Here is a 16132-nt window from a genome sequence, read left to right as displayed (position 1 = left end):
GTCACTGTACTCGTCCCTACAGTTCTAAATTAACCATAGTGGCGGCACGCGTGGTCTCGTTTTTTATTGGCTGAGCCTAAATTTATTTATTTACATAAACAGCCGTTATAGGTTTCTAGTTTTTGATGGGACCATTTTGTACATTTTCTGCTTGAAAGGCATATTAAGTGTTAAGTGGCTCCATTTGGGGGGGGGGTGTTGTCATGACCCCCTTGACCCCTCCCCTGGGACCGCGCTTGCCTCACCCAATCCATATTCCTGGATAGTTCACATTAAGCCAATTGCAAACATTTCGTGCATAGTATGCATTTAAAATGATGATTATTGAGCTTTCAATTTCTATTGTAAAACAAGTTATCATCAGGAACAGACTAATTTAACGAAGGAAAATTAATTTCTTCAGCCTAAGCTCTTCTTTAAAATTATTTGGAGTTTGTATTTTGATGGAATACTAGCGTTCAACTTGTCAATAATTCTGAACCTACAAATAACATTCGATTAAATTGAAGAAATAAATCAAGAGGCTCATTAGAAGAATGTCTAATAGGGAGTTCAAACTTCATTTTTTGATTCTACATACCAGAATCTTTTGAAATTCTTTTTATTGACTAGTGACTATTCCCCTTCTGACGATATATGGTTTGTAAATTGTTGATATTGAGCCTCGTTCATTAAAAGTCAAACATTTGGAAAAATATCACTGGAAGAAAGGAAGTGAAATGATGTAAAATAATATAACACTGTGTGTTTTATGTATTATGTTTTTTTTTCATTTTTAATGAAAATTGTTCATTTTCTTATCATGCTTTGCTGAAGAAAATATTTCAAAAACTTCCCTGAGATTCATTTGAAGTGAATCAAACTGATAAAATCCTGTACACTCATTTAATATTAAAGGTATCTATTTTAAAATATTTATATGGAAGAACACAAACTATTCAATGACTGCAATGAACTCTATTGCCAGGAACCCAAACAGGGGAGGCGACATTACCAATTTCAACCCTTTGAACAGTAATAACCTCATCTTCTACTGCATTTATGTTATAAAATTTCTCCAAATCCATTATTGCCTTATCCTCGAGCTAAAACATTATAAAAATGCAGTAATTTCAGTAGTGTGAAAGCAACTAATGAATTAGAAATGAGATAATTCCTACCTGAGTATGAACAAGCTTTTTATTTGAAATTTTAACCAAGTTCTCTTTCAATTTCCTCTCACCTAATAAAATATCACAGAAAGTTGAGTCTGTTGGTGAAGTTGCTATATTTTTGGAAACATCAGGAGAAATGATTTTCCATGGATTTTTTGGGCTTTCTGAAATCATAATGAATTTATAGAATTATATTTTATTAGCTATCAACTTTTAGGTAGTGATTAGTATATAAAATACAATACAATACAAACATAATAATAAAAATCTTCTAACAAAAGATAAGTAGGCACCAGTATTCAAGGTGAAGTGCTCAACATTTTTTCTCACCTAATAAAATATCGCAGAATGTTGAATCTATTGGAGAAGTGGCCACATTTGTATTTACAACCGGAGAAACAGTTTTCCATGTTATCTTCCGTTTTTCAAAAAAATATAGTTTTTATTATTATTATTATTAAACATAGATTAAAGTTTAGGCAATGCCTATAAACTCACTTAGCTTTTATGCTTCGTTAATTTTAGATCAAGAAGAAAAAAAATAAAAGACAAATCAGTTGAATTATAATACTCTCTAAAATAAAATGAAATCAAAAGAAGCTGAATTATGAAATAAACTGAATAATATACTATGGGATTCTGGTGTCATAAATTCATTCTAAATTATTAGTATACCAATAAGAAAATTCCATTAAGATTGCAAAATATATGATCTTTGAAATTTAAATAATACTATTCACCTGTAGTAGCCTCTGCAGATTTTTTGCTTTCCGAAGAGAGTCTCATTCTCTCCTTTTGAGACAATCTTACCATTCGATGTCTCTTCATCATAAATTTCTCCTGATTGGGTGAACTACTTTCTAGTGGAGTACTTCGCCTATGATAATTATTCTCTGGCGGACTATTCAATAGTGGAAAATTATCCAATGTATCTGATAGGGAAAGACTTCCCAAATTTATGAAATCTGGTTCATCAGTAGCAGTTTTTAATTTTTTTATTGCTGCACAAATCGCTGACACTCGTTGTTCAGCCTTCATTTTTTCATAACAGAGATCAGGTACACAATATGGCTCAGTAAAAATTTCTTCAGGTTTATCTTCATCATCAGAATTCTTTTTTGGATTGTCCTCATTAACAGTACTCTTAAATGGTTTAGGTCTTCGTTTCAATTTTGGTATTGTCTTTCCAATGTGCCTCTTTTCAGAAATTTCCAAGTTCACAGGATATTTCATATGTATATCAACTATTTCCTCAGCAAAAACCGAAGCAGCACTGTAGGCTAGATAACGACGATCTATTTGTCTGTATGTGATATAATACATTGATAAGTCAGTCAAAATATCATCAGAGAGATCGTCCATAGCCCTAGTCTCCAAAAAGTAGGCCATATTGTTCACAATATATTTCATAACACCTTCTATTAAGATACACGATTTAATGTGATGAGCTAGTTGTAAAATTTCAACTGCATTTTTGAGATCTAAGTAGTTAATATTGAGAATTAGTCTTGAACAATATTTTTTCAGTTTATCCACCAAATATTCATCAGCTAAAACTAGTAATTTCAATAAAAAATCTCCGTCTTTCATTGATAAGAAATCTTGGGAGTCTGAGTATAAAAATTCTAATAGGGCTTCTACCAAATTACTTGGGTATGGTATGATAATACTACTTTTAGTATCCTAAAATTACAACATTATCAATAGGTGAACCAATAGTTTATATAATACAGGTCAAAGAATTTGAAAGTGTCCATAACAGAATAAATTAAAATGTGCACCTTTTGATCATAATTCAATTTTCAAAATCAAACCTCTAACTATTTGAACTTATCAATTGGAATAAATTGAATTTTCCATCAAATTTATTTTGCCAAATATGCAATGGATTGAATGGGCCATTACAGATTTGTCCAATTCACTAATATCACTCCATACAAAGATGGTATTCCCCAAGCTTCCCAGTTATATTTCAGCATTACTATCCAAATTTATGATATGTGCACATTTGAAGGAAATATGACTCTGTTGCTGAAAGATATATAGAGGTCACTATATCTTTGAAAAATGAGGTTTCCAGAATGTTTGCAGAGATACCTTCTGAGTCTGGTTTTTCTTTAAAGAAAATAGATAACCAGACAATGAAACATGAATCCATATTTGCTGGAGGCAATTTAACATTCACGAGATTCTTAAAGAGTTGCCAATTCCAATTAATTCAGAAACATTTTTTTATGGTATTCATAATTTGTTATAATTTTGTTAATAAAACCTATTAAACATAAAACTTATTTCTCTGTTCACATTATGTGCAATGGCTATAAAAACTTCAAATTTTCATACCTTAGCAATGAAATCAAAATAGTTTGGTAAGACATAACAAAATATAATTTGAACTCTCCAAGACGCACTTAAATAGCCTTCATTTGGACAATAAATTATACATTCTTCCCAGTCCCTAGCATTTAAGGATCAAAAATCAAATTTCTTACGAATGTTTGACAGGTCACATCTCTAAATTCCTCAAAAAAGTATGAGTGAAAATATAAAAGTGTTTAAAAAGTTTTTCATGAAAATATGCATCTTGATGTTTAATGGTTTTTATCCCGGTTCACAAGACCTCTCAGAAGCTTCAATCTATAGAGATATACTACATAACTAGTTCTGAGTGGAAATGAAGAAAACAATTCAAAAATGAATTCAAATGTTTTTTCTATTGCACTATTCAATTCTTTGACATGTATTTCTAATTATATTATTAACTTACATTGTTCCATCTGGTTGCAAATAAATTACTGAAATATTCCAGTCTGGCAACTAAAATGCATTTATGTGCTTTAATCTCTTTGCTATCACTGCACTTTATGGTGATGTCATAGTATTCAGGAAAATCTTTCCTTAGATAATTCTTGGATTCAATATGTTCATTACCCTTTCTGAATATATAAATATTTTGCATGTAGTAATCACTCAGAATTCTCTGAAGTTTCTTACAACCAAAACGTTTTGATAACTCTTGTAAGATTCTAATAGGATCTTGTGAAGTATTTTGTGTCTTGTTAATTTCTTCTTCATTATCACTGTAACTTATGCAGTACTTCATGAACTTTTTTGAACATTCTCCTACTTCCAATAAAGTACATGTGCCAGTATAAATATATAATAATAATTCTTCGAAAAGATCTATGTTAATGTCCTTCAGTATTATTTCATTTTTGTTATCACAAAAACTCAATAAATTACTTTCATTTGCTAAAATATACTTATGAGCTGGATATAATTGGTGGTTTATTTTTATTACAACATCGTGAATATTATCTTCTTCAGTTGCTTCTTCCAGTAATTCAGTTAGATGCTTTTTCATATCCATCTCCAGATCATTTTGTTCTGGAATCTGGGGACCATATGGGTTTTGCTAGTAAAAACAATAATTTTATACTTTTGAAACATGGTAATTTCTGTGTAATATATTATTGGAAGTCAAGCACTTTCGATTATTTCTTTTCAACTAAGTGAATCAAGTTTGGTTTACAGTGGCAGCTCGAGACCTGTTGAGTAGGTGAATCTCATTTCAAATCTCTCCCTCCCCAAAGAAAATAATGTTGATAGGTAGGTCAATATTGCTACTATACATATAGGTACAGGGATTATCTCAAAAATGGTACTTTCTATGAAAAATAATCAAGTTTTTTGGGAAGCTTTGTTGATTTCAGAGTTTCAGATTAGTCTTCACTTCCAAAATGAGCATTAACCCCCACTACCATTTCTTCATTATTACTTTTGACAAGTCAATATGATAATTTCCATAATTAAATATTTTTAAGAAATAGTCTTTCAAAAATGTATTCTTTTAGTTACCAAATCAGTTCAGATTCTGTTTGGACCTAATTCATTTATAAATTTTGAAATTGTTTTTCTTACTCACCTGTATCACACAAAAATCTTCACCCTTTGGATCACTTACTATAGATATTGCTCTATATATTCTAGGGATTTTAGATACCGTGATGGGCATTATTGGCATCAAGAGAGACTGCTTTCTATCCCAAAATATTCTTTTCTTCCTGGATTTGATCACTCCAGTAAAAGATTCTCCAAAATTGTTCACAAATAAGATGCCATTATAGTTAATTGAAACATGTGTTACATAAAGAACCCTTGGAATTGAAAAAATGCATTTGCAAAGATGTGGATCTGATTCCTGCCATAATAACAAGTGCCCCGTCTTGGTAAGAATAACAACTTTCAATTCTTTGAAGGATTCATTTTTCAAACTTTCATGTGAATATGTGCTTAATTTTCCACCAATGATATCCAAGTCTTTGATATCTAATAACCTGAGAAATATAATACCAGTTAGCTTACAATGAAAAAAAACAAAGCAACATTTCATGGACAGTAAAGGGTTGAGTAATTGCAAAATCTGATACCTCCTGTCACTATTGTAATGAAAATTAACAATGTACCAAAACTACTTTTTTGTATGAACACTCAAAATTTGAAGTTTCTTGCTCTTTTCGTCAAGAGTTACCGTGTTTATGTAAGAACTAACAGAATCCTATTTGTGAGCGAAATCATCAGTGAATCGAAACTAAGAAGCATATAATGCATCTTGACTAGTTAAAAAGGTATGGGAGGTGAGAATAGAGGAGAACCGAAGAGAGGAAGACTACAACAAACTTGGGATGGGGCAATAAAGAGAGAAATACAGAGGATAGGAAAAAACCTAAAAGAAGCGAAAGTTAGCGACTAACAGGGCAGAATGGAAGGAATTCATTGGATCATAGTTAAGTTTTATTTATTGGAATGTATTTTTGTTTAAGATCCAAACACCGAAAGGTAAAATGGATGTAGATTATATATATATAACGCATCTTAGTCAAACATTATTGTTTGACAACAGTTCCGGCATAAAATTAAAAAATTACAAACATAGTTGAAGCAAGTTTTTTTTGATTCATATGTTTTTAGTTTTTACTACAGAATATCGTGACGAAATGATAGATATCTGTTCAAGAAAGGAGCGTACAAAAAAACTGTTTTGCTCTAGAATCGAAGTTGACTCAATTCTGTTTTTGAAATTTATTTATTTATTTATTTATTTATTTCAACGGTACAACCATTTTACATGATAACGAAAAGAAATAAACAGTAATAAAACAAAGGAAATAATACAGCTCAGCTGAAGGCCCAGAAAATATACAAAAAAAAAATATATGAACATGAAACAGTTTTATTCAATTATTGAAATATCTTTTTATCGCGAATAGGGACTCATTCAACAAATCCAAACCCGATTCATTAGATGCTCTCATCGCCCTATCCACTGGGTTGTTATAGGAATAGTTCCTGGTATGAAACTCAGGTACAAGAAAATCTCTGTGACGCAAATTAACATGAACTGCATTGAAATTCAATCTTGCCAGTAGATAGGGGCAATCAATGAGATCATTAAGGAGCTTATAAACAAACATTATCCCGAAATTTTTCCTTCGTTCCTGAAGAGTTTTCAAGGATAAGCCGGACATCAATAAACCATAGTCAATCTCACCAGACGGAATGCTCCGCTTATAACCTATCCATCTCAAAAACTTTTTCTGTACTTTCTCAATATTACCGATGTGAACCTGATAGTATGGTGACCAAACAGAAGAACAGTACTCCAAAACGCTTCTGACGTTAGTTATATAAATATTTTTTAAAGCATCGATGTCATTAAAATCTTTTGTATTTCGTTTAACGAAACCCAGCATTCTGAAAGCCTTCCGAATGGTTAAGTTGATATGGTAAACAAAATCAAGCTTGGAATCGAAGTAGACTCCCAGATCCCTTATAACCTCTACCCTATCCAAAAATTGCCCCGAAATATAATAACTGAACTCAATTGGGGACCTACCTCGAAAGAAACGCATTACTTTACACTTATTTATGTTCAGTTTCATCTCGTTCTTATCACACCAACTCATCAATGAATCTAAGTCGGCTTGTATTAGTGAACAATCCGAATAGCTAGTAATCTCCCGAAATAGCTTCAGATCATCGGCAAAGAGTAGAAAAGAACAACCTGAAAAAACCTTATATACATCATTAATAAACAATAAAAACAACAGAGGAGACAGAGAAGAACCCTGAGGCAACCCAGATATTGCTTCAAACTCTCCAGAACAAACATCGAATATCTTCACCCTTAATTTGTTGCCCCTAATTCGGTCAACCAACCAACTCAATAACGGCCCTCTCACCCCGAGTGATTCGATTTTCAATTTGAAGATCCAATGGGCCACTCTATCATAGGCCTTAGAAAAGTCTGTATAAACGGAGTCCACTTGGTGCCCCTTCTCAAGCGCCCTACCCAACCTATCAACATAAACCAAAAGATTAGTGGTGGTAGACCTTCTTGAAACGAAACCATGCTGTTCGTTAATTATAATTTGCTTGAACATTGGAGTTAACTGAGATGTAACTATAGAGTCCAATACTTTGGGCAAATATGAAATTTTACAAATGGGTCTGTAGTTTTCTATGTCACTGCTATCCCCGGACTTAAAAACTGGTATAACATAGCTGTGTTTCCAATACGAGGGGTACGCCCCCGATTCCAAAGACAATTTGAACAAGGACCAAATGGGAAACAAAAGTGAATCACTACAATTTTTCAAGAAAAGAGCGGATAAATTGTCAGGACCGGAATCAGTTCGATTCGAGAGTGCCATCAGTTGACTCCGAACGTCATCTAAGGAACAAGGGCAATCTACAACGTCCACTGTATTGTCCGCGACAAAAGAAATATCTCTGGCTGGTGAATTTATATAAATCTCAGAGAAATTCAACCGAAATAACTCCGCAATATCCCCATCAGAATCAGCAACAACACCATTTAAATACATAGAAGATGGAAAGCCTTTTTCAGTTTTTCGATCATTGACGAACTTCCAGAAAAACTTAGGATCAGAGTTGATAGATTGTTGTACTGTATTAAGATATTCGGTATAACAAGATTCTGATAAGGTTCTACATTTATCTCTTAAAAGAGAAAAAATTTGATAATCTTCTTCTCTGCCAAACTTCTTGTACGTCTTGTGTGCTACTTTTTTTCTGAATATTGAAGCTTTAAGCTCTAGTGAAAACCAGCAAGGGAATGAATAAGATCTGGACACCTTTTTAGGGACATGCAGGTCAATACCTTTCATAATAATCTCGTACAATTTTTCAGCAAACAAATCGACATCCACAATATTAAAGAAAACATCATCCCAGTGAATAGTACTGAAAAAGTTGTTTAATGATTCAATATTCCTTGGAGTATCGTCAAACAATTGAACCAACACATACACGAACACATAATGAAGATATATGAATGGTGTCTGAATAACCAAACCTTTCCAGAAATATGGGAAACTGGTACCATCATTCTAATAGCAAAAACTAATAAAGATCATAAAAAAGTAGAAAACTATAGGCCCATAACACTCTTGCCAGTACTAGGAAAGCTATTAGAGAAAATAATTAAAGCTAAACTTGAGGAACACTTCAAATATTTCATTCCCAAATACCAATTTGGTTTCCGCAGAAAGAAAGCAACAGTTCACCCCCTCACAATTTTCTTCTCAAATCTACAAAATGCACAATTAAACAATAGGAAAACTGCAGCAGTATGTATGGACACTAATAAAGCATTTGACAGCATGTGGATAAAGGGTTTACTATACAAATTGTTCAAGAAAGACACACCATCATATCTTATCCATATAATAGGTTCATACCTAAAGCATAGAAGATTGAAAATAAAAATTGGCGACTCAGAATCTAACTTCTTCACTCCCATGCAGGGTACACCTCAAGGATCCCCACTCTCTCCTCTTCTATATAACATATATTGCAGTGACATTCCCACAATCCATAATACCCATATTGTTGCATATACACAATATGCAGATGACACTTTAGCAATTTCACATGGGAAAACATTGAAAGACTGCATGAAAAATCTTCAAGAGCATGTTAATAACATCACATCATGGTTTTCAAAGTGGAGATTGAAGGCCAATCCAGAAAAATCACAGTTAATCATATTCAACCACAACATAAATCACCAATCTCCAACTATTGCAATAAACAATAAAATAGTAAAACCAACACCATCAATAAAATACCTGGGTATTCAAATTGACAGCAAAGCCAGCCTGAAACTTCATGCGAACAACATAAAGAAGAAAATGATAGCTAGAGCTAAACACTTTAGATGTTTGACCTACAACAATCAAGGAATTGACATGAAAACTGCAACGATCATTTACAAGTCTATATGTCGACCAATAATTGAGTATGGACACCCCCTATATGCGAACTGCAGGGAGTCGGTGATCAAAATTCTAGAGGTTGCTGAAACAACATCCCTTCGAGCAATAACCAAAATGAGACATCCAAACAACCGACTGCACAATCCCCCAAATCACCTTTTATATAGCAGAACCAAGGTAGAACCCATTGGAGGGCGCATTGAGAAACTCAACAATAAATTCATACATAGGCTAGAAGAATTGGACGATATAAGTGATCTCATGCACGACGAACCAGCAGATAACCCACGCAGAAAATTTCCAACTTGCACTTTACTCCAAAAATTAAGAAGTTACTTAAATTCCTAAAGTACTCATGTTTTTTTTTTTTTTTTTTTTTAGATTCATATTTAGAAATGTATTTCAACCCAATATGGGCTGAAGGACTTTGGTCGATGGCCTGTTGATATATCAATAAAGATCAGTTATTATTATTTGATTCATAATCTGCGTTCTTGTAATCAAAAAATGTAAACAACGGCTGACTTAAATTGGAGCGGTTGTGGGTAAAAATTTCAAAATATAACGCTGGATGGTGTTTATCACAAGGGACTAAATGTTCGATGGCTGGTTCCACCTTGATGGAATCCAATGATGTACAAATCAAATCGAGTAAAACGTTATTAGCATTGAATACTTCGTTTACCTGTCGCAAATTTAAGAACGACAAGAAATTCCACAAGAACATATGTTTACTTGACAAACAAACAGATTCATAATTCGATTCTGAATTGTCCCAAATCATGCCCGGCAGATTAAAGTCGCCACAACACAACACGTCAAGCGCGTCATATTTATCCATCAAGTTTTCAATATCTTCCCCAAATCTTTCATACGAAGCTAAATCACTACCTGGAGGAAAATAGACAACTGATATCAACAATGACAAACTACCTTGATTAACTTTAACAATTATATGCTCCAAATCATCAAATTCATGAAGTAAGATTCGGGAAGCTGCCCTTTTATGAACAGCCACCAAAACCCCACCCCCTTTCTTTTTATCGCTGGTGAATGAATCCCTATCCTTACGATATACTGAATATCTATCATCGAATAATTCAGAATTGGCAATATCAGATGATAACCAAGTTTCTGTCAATAAAATGATATCGAAATTGTACAAAGATAATGATTTGTAGAAATTATTAGTTTTAGTTCTAAGACCCCTAACATTTTGATAATAACATGAAATTTCATTACCTAACCTCTCGCATGTAATGTCCAACTTGGCGTTAATACTATCACTGGGTAAATTTCTTTCATTATTGGAAACTCCGAAATGGACGAACGGTAATTCCCTCCGGCCACATCTTCGCGTCCAGGAGTTCCTCCAAAGAGACCATTTTACTGCCAAATTTAAACGTTTTTCTCCTGCTTTTGGACTTCAGGTCAAAACACAAAAACTCCTTATCTGGCCATTTTTCTTTGCCATAAGACAAAACACTTGACTCGGTAGTAGCATCAGATAGTCCACCAATCCAGATCCAATTTCTTCCTTCTGGGGCAGCTTGTAGAAGCGGGTTGGTTGTTCCCTTACCCTTGATTAACTCATTCTTAGAATTTACAAACGCATTAATTGGGGTCGGAAAATTCTGAGTATCGACTGGCTTCTCAGCTATACCCTGCCTAACTTTTCGAAATTTGGACTTGTTAGCTTGTTCAGTCCTTTTGTTATTCCATGCACTCGATGTAGCCCCCTCAGTTGGATCAGCGGTCTTCGTCCTATCTTTTGTTGAAACACCCATAGCTTTCTGAGTGGTAGCAGTGCTCTCAAGACTGACAACCGCCGCAGTTGTACCGACGGGCGGATTAATTGAAGTAAACAATCTTACGAGATCAACATTACTTTCCCTTAATACTTCGACATCTTTCCTCAAAATATTCATATGGGATTCTAATTCTCCGACTATGGTGTTTTTCAACACGGTGGTCATCCTATCCAAGTTAACATCTATACTTGCATTATTGACTGCTGCCAACCTATCCCCTATCTGATCTTCATCATCGAACTGGCCGAGACAGGTCTCACAGAAAAAATTGAGATTCCTCACTTCCTGTACAGCTTTACAAAATGCATCTTTTAGCCCTACACATGGACCATGAAAACGCCCTTTGCACATAGAGCAATAAACTGATTTATTGTTCACCGTGACGATTTCATCGCACACCGGACAGTTAGCAACATTATTCTGCGACATATTTAAATCTTGTCGTGTATGGTAACCTCAACGATTTATTACACTCGATGAACGAAATGAACATCCGAACTCTAGGATGGCAACCAGATGAATGTGAAATACTATATTGGTCATTTTTTTTTCTCAAATCCAATATAATAGACTACCAAATAGAGTGCGAATTTCAAATCAGGGTGGACCAAAAAACAGGTAATCTGAAATTTTGGATCCTTTTGTTCCAAGGTAGGTATATATAAAGCATTAGGTTGAAATATATTCAACCCTTTGAATGAATAATATACAGGGTGATTCACTGCAATGGTCTATTAGACGTTTATAGAAAACAATTCATAATGTATATTTACTAATTCAAAAAGCACATGTAGAAAATAATGTTATTTACCTTGATGCTATTTTCCTACATTGATATTCATGAAGAACATAAACGTCACCCTTACTGGTCATTACAGCAATTGCACCATCAGTAGAAACAACTTTGCTAATCAAAGAGTCTCCAACATTTATAAGAGATGCCTTTTTAGGAATAACGATAAAAAAATTTCCCGGATTATATTCATGACCTAGTTGACCTCCATTCAGACCCCAAGTATATAAATCTTTGGAAGTCCAAGCAGTAGAATGGTAACGTGCCGCACTTATACCATTAATATTGGATGGAATTTTCACTTTTTCAGGGGAAACAGTTTTATCTGGAGTAGGAACAATACCAAGTACTTTGTACAGATTCAAGCCACATGAGTACAACTGAAATGCAAAATATACTCTGTCATTCAAAAGTAAAGAGACAATATAATAATTGAAGAATTTATATTATGTTAAAGCATATTAATATGATTGATGTTATGATACTTACATAACTATTTGAGAGAAATAACGAATGATCTTTCGCAATACTAATTGCCTCAATTCTGACATTACTTGGAAAATTAATAAGTGTAGGATTTACAATAGTATTTTCAGTGCCCAAACCCAGTCTCCCCCCTAACCCATGGCCACATGAGTAAGCCTTTCCTGTTTTAGTGAGGATAATGCTATGAAACTTATCAATGCATATTTGTTGTACAAATTCACTAGGATACTTTTTATGAAAAATTTCTAAACATTCTGGTGCACTCCTTGAACTGAACGATCCAAGGGAATTATTATTATTAAGGCCCCAAGTATATAAAGTTCCATAGGTAACATTTGGCTTAAGTCCGTCTTCAATGACATGCTCTATAGGAGTCAATCCATCTCTATCAAGAAGTGTAGGATCAGCACCTACAATAAAATATTATCTGCAAAAGTCCTATAATTCTTAATTTATTGTATAATTATTAAAGCATACCAACCAGCTTTCAATAATTCTATTGCTATATTTATTCTACCAAAATATAAAGCTCGATGTAGAGGTGTATAACCAGATTCATTATCTCTAGCATTTATATTCCCGTTTTTGTTTTTCAATAACCATTTAACAACCTGCAAATTTCCATAAGATGCAGATGAGTGTAGAGCTGTTCTTCCCAAGCAATCCTTGACCGAATCACAATTGGTACAAATATAATTTAAGTATGAACATAATTGAAGACCAGATACATCCAGAACTGTTAATGCAGAATTTATTAAATTTCCATGTATAACTGATCTGCAATATTCTGTACAATCTCTTTGAAAATTGTATGTTTTATTCATCTTTTTAGGAAATTTTTTGAAACATTAAATAATCTTCCAACGCAATTGGAAACTATTGAAATTGCCATTCACTTTGTCCAAAAATCAGATATAAAATTGAATTCAACCATTAATAATAAATATTATTTATTTATTATTAGCAAACACATACAAGTGTCAGGAAACAGCTGGTAGCTGGTGATGATGGCTGTAATCGCTAACTACAGAATATTAAACCTACTTGCTTACATGAAGATATTTGCCTTTAAGGGTTTCATTGGAATCGTGATATCAATGAGATATTTAGTATGTTAAGCATTTTAATTAATATTGTGAAAATCTATTTCATGACTCTGATACTTCTTTGGTTTTCTTTATTCAAAACCACCAGTTCATGGTAGAAGAATTGCAGAAGAAGAAGAAAGTAGAAGAATAGAAGACAGAACTTTAACCTACAAAATTAATGTTTATATTTTTAATTTTATGTTTTCTTATCTGTTCGTTTATAAATCCAAATATGCAAAAATTTTATCATTACAACCCGAATCTCAGTGCTGAGTGACACCTTATGTTTCAGAATAGAGGCACAGTTACCGCGTGATATATTATTTACTTCAATGATTTTTTGTTCTGTTTACTGAGTGTTATAAAAAAATATTGTCGGCTATGTGAAAATGAGTATTTATAGAGGGAGAACTGCTAAGGAAGTGTTTTTGGCAACTTTATTATATGATGCATTAGACGACGAAAATATTAGGTGAGTTGTTTTCATTTACATCTTTAGAAATATCTACAATATGCCCAATAATTTACTAAAGCTGTGTCTTCTTTATCACTTATGTTGTTGTGGTATCAAAATAATTTCTGGATTACATCTAAAAATCTTCAAAAATTCAAAGTATATTTTGCTATTGAATATACAATTGTACAATATATTATTACTACAGTTTATTTCTGGAGGCATCTAAGATATAACCTGTTATCATTTCAATATGCATTATTGGTGAGTTTTCTATCACATGGAAAATGATTATAAATGAGAATTATCTCTCTTTATTTCATTGAAACATTATTTTCAATCAGTACACTAGTTTCAACTTCAAGTCTTCTTTTGGTTGTCGTACAGATTGTTTTAAAGGTATACATATATGTATAGACAAAGCTATATGTATGTATCACGATTTCTCTTATAGATTGATGAGAGGGAAATGGTTTAATTAATTATTGAATGTCTGAAAGTTCAGATTTCTGGGTGGTTTATTTATTTATTATTATTATTCATTATTTAATTTTCTCTTGCTTCATGTTTGTTGCTTGTTCGAAGGATTTTAGATATTTATAAATAAATTGAGCTTTTTGTTCGTAATGTCTCCAAATTTTCGAATTATTTCTTATGTTGCAGACGGCTCCATATCAGAATAGGAAGTTCTGTTTTTGAAATAATTGCACTCCTCTATTTGCGCATCCACCATTAGATTACAACAATAAATACACAATCAGGCTGCCCAAAACTGTTAAGTTTTGCATACAGTTTAATTAAATGAAAGTTTGGATGTGAGAAAATTCATCATCCAGATTTTCTCTTCAATAATTTCTTTAATCTTGAAAAAAAAAAAAGCAGTCTCTGTTTGTAATTGGTATTGAGATTGCTGCAGTACATAGGATTGTTTCTTATATAATTATTCACATACTACAGATATGCTTATGGACCTTGTCTTGACAATACTATGTGTAAAGGAACGATATATTCCTCGCTCAAGTTTCTTGAAATTTTCAGAATCCCTGACCAGGATTTTCTTCCGAAGTGGTGCATTACAGTATACTTGCTTTTGAAGGCAAACTGAAAATTATTATTCAGTGAGGTTTTCTTTAGAAATTTTCCTATTCTGGCGTTGATTATAAAACTTTTTCGAAATTTACTGAGTGCAAGGAAAACTAACCATAATTTTGTGCTGAAAATTTGCATATTAAGACAATGATCTTTCTCCCTAAAATATTTTCATATCTCTATTAGTTCCAGTTACACCGGAAACAGACTATTACTTCTTTATTTCAAATGACACACCTCCTATATTATTGCATCATTAGATAGCTTTTTTGATGCCAATTTCAGCACCTTGAACTTTGGGTAATAACTCAACAGTTCATGACTTAATGGGATTATTATGAAAAAAATGGTGGTGACGGGGACTTCTAATTTTTTTTATTAATTACATTTTGAAATTACAACCTAGGTTTTTCACTATTTCAGTCAATTCTACGTATGAAAAGAGAAGGATTACTCAAGCAAACCCTATACCTAAAATGATTACTTTGAGAGTTATCAAGGAAGAATTTTAAATGAGAAAAAACACAGAAAGAAACTAAAAACCCATGTTTCGATAACTAAATTTTACATTTCATGAATTATAATTAATTTTTCGTTGGGATGTCAAATTTATAGTTATCGAAACATCGAATTTTAGTTTCTTTCTGGAAGTTATAGACTAGGTACTCCACACAGAAATTGCAATTTTTCCTCATTTAATGTTCTTCCTCGATAACTCTTAAAGTTGCTCGAGTAACCCCCCCTCTTGTTATACGTAGAATTCACTGACATAATAAAAATGTAGATTCTAATTTGAAAATCTTGACTTTTGATGAATTTAAGTTGTTCTAGTTCATGATATTCTGATAAATAACTTGTACATTTTTAGTCCATACCGCGAACAGTATTGTAATACTACGTAGTTGCAGAATCGAAAATGAAAAAGGGTTTTTCGAAAAAAAAATTTCTGCAGAAATA

The 16132-nt window shown here is 32.8% G+C and overlaps 2 protein-coding genes across 3 annotated transcripts in view; one reads left to right on the top strand and one right to left on the bottom strand.

Moving 5' to 3' along the window:
* Window positions 1-871: 871 nt before the first annotated feature.
* On the bottom strand, window positions 872-13539 carry LOC123681912 (inhibitor of Bruton tyrosine kinase). Its single transcript, XM_045620277.1, has 8 exons — window positions 13026-13539; window positions 12548-12954; window positions 12077-12438; window positions 5080-5491; window positions 3922-4569; window positions 1895-2837; window positions 1161-1318; window positions 872-1085 (listed from the first exon to the last, which is right to left on the bottom strand). Exons 1-8 carry the CDS (start codon window positions 13366-13368, stop codon window positions 939-941), a joined length of 3420 nt encoding a protein of 1139 aa, XP_045476233.1. The 5' UTR covers window positions 13369-13539; the 3' UTR covers window positions 872-938.
* Window positions 13540-13812: 273 nt separating this feature from the next.
* Window positions 13813-16132, top strand: part of LOC123671700 (ankyrin repeat and LEM domain-containing protein 1-like) — a 30735-nt gene continuing 28415 nt past the window's right edge. For both annotated transcript variants that reach the window (XM_045605674.1, XM_045605673.1), the window contains exon 1: window positions 13813-14104. In XM_045605674.1, the coding sequence (XP_045461630.1) occupies window positions 14022-14104 (83 nt within the window). In that variant the 5' untranslated portion in view covers window positions 13813-14021. The remainder of the gene's footprint in view (window positions 14105-16132) is intronic.

Source organism: Harmonia axyridis, chromosome 1 (genome assembly GCF_914767665.1).
Source record: "Harmonia axyridis chromosome 1, icHarAxyr1.1, whole genome shotgun sequence".
Classification (NCBI taxonomy): domain Eukaryota; kingdom Metazoa; phylum Arthropoda; class Insecta; order Coleoptera; family Coccinellidae; genus Harmonia; species Harmonia axyridis.
The sequence above is the reverse complement of the archived record's forward strand: the minus strand, read 5'-3'. Positions and strand labels throughout refer to the sequence as shown.

Coding starts and splice junctions, on each gene's coding strand:
- LOC123681912 (XM_045620277.1), bottom strand. CDS start 13,368: ATGAATAAAACATACAATTTTCAAAGAGATTGTACAGAATATTGCAGA. Junction 2,838..3,921: donor TTGCAACCAGATGGAACAAT/GTAAGTTAATAA, acceptor TTGTAATTTTAG/GATACTAAAAGTAGTATTAT. Junction 1,319..1,894: donor ATCTGCAGAGGCTACTACAG/GTGAATAGTATT, acceptor TTATGATTTCAG/AAAGCCCAAAAAATCCATGG.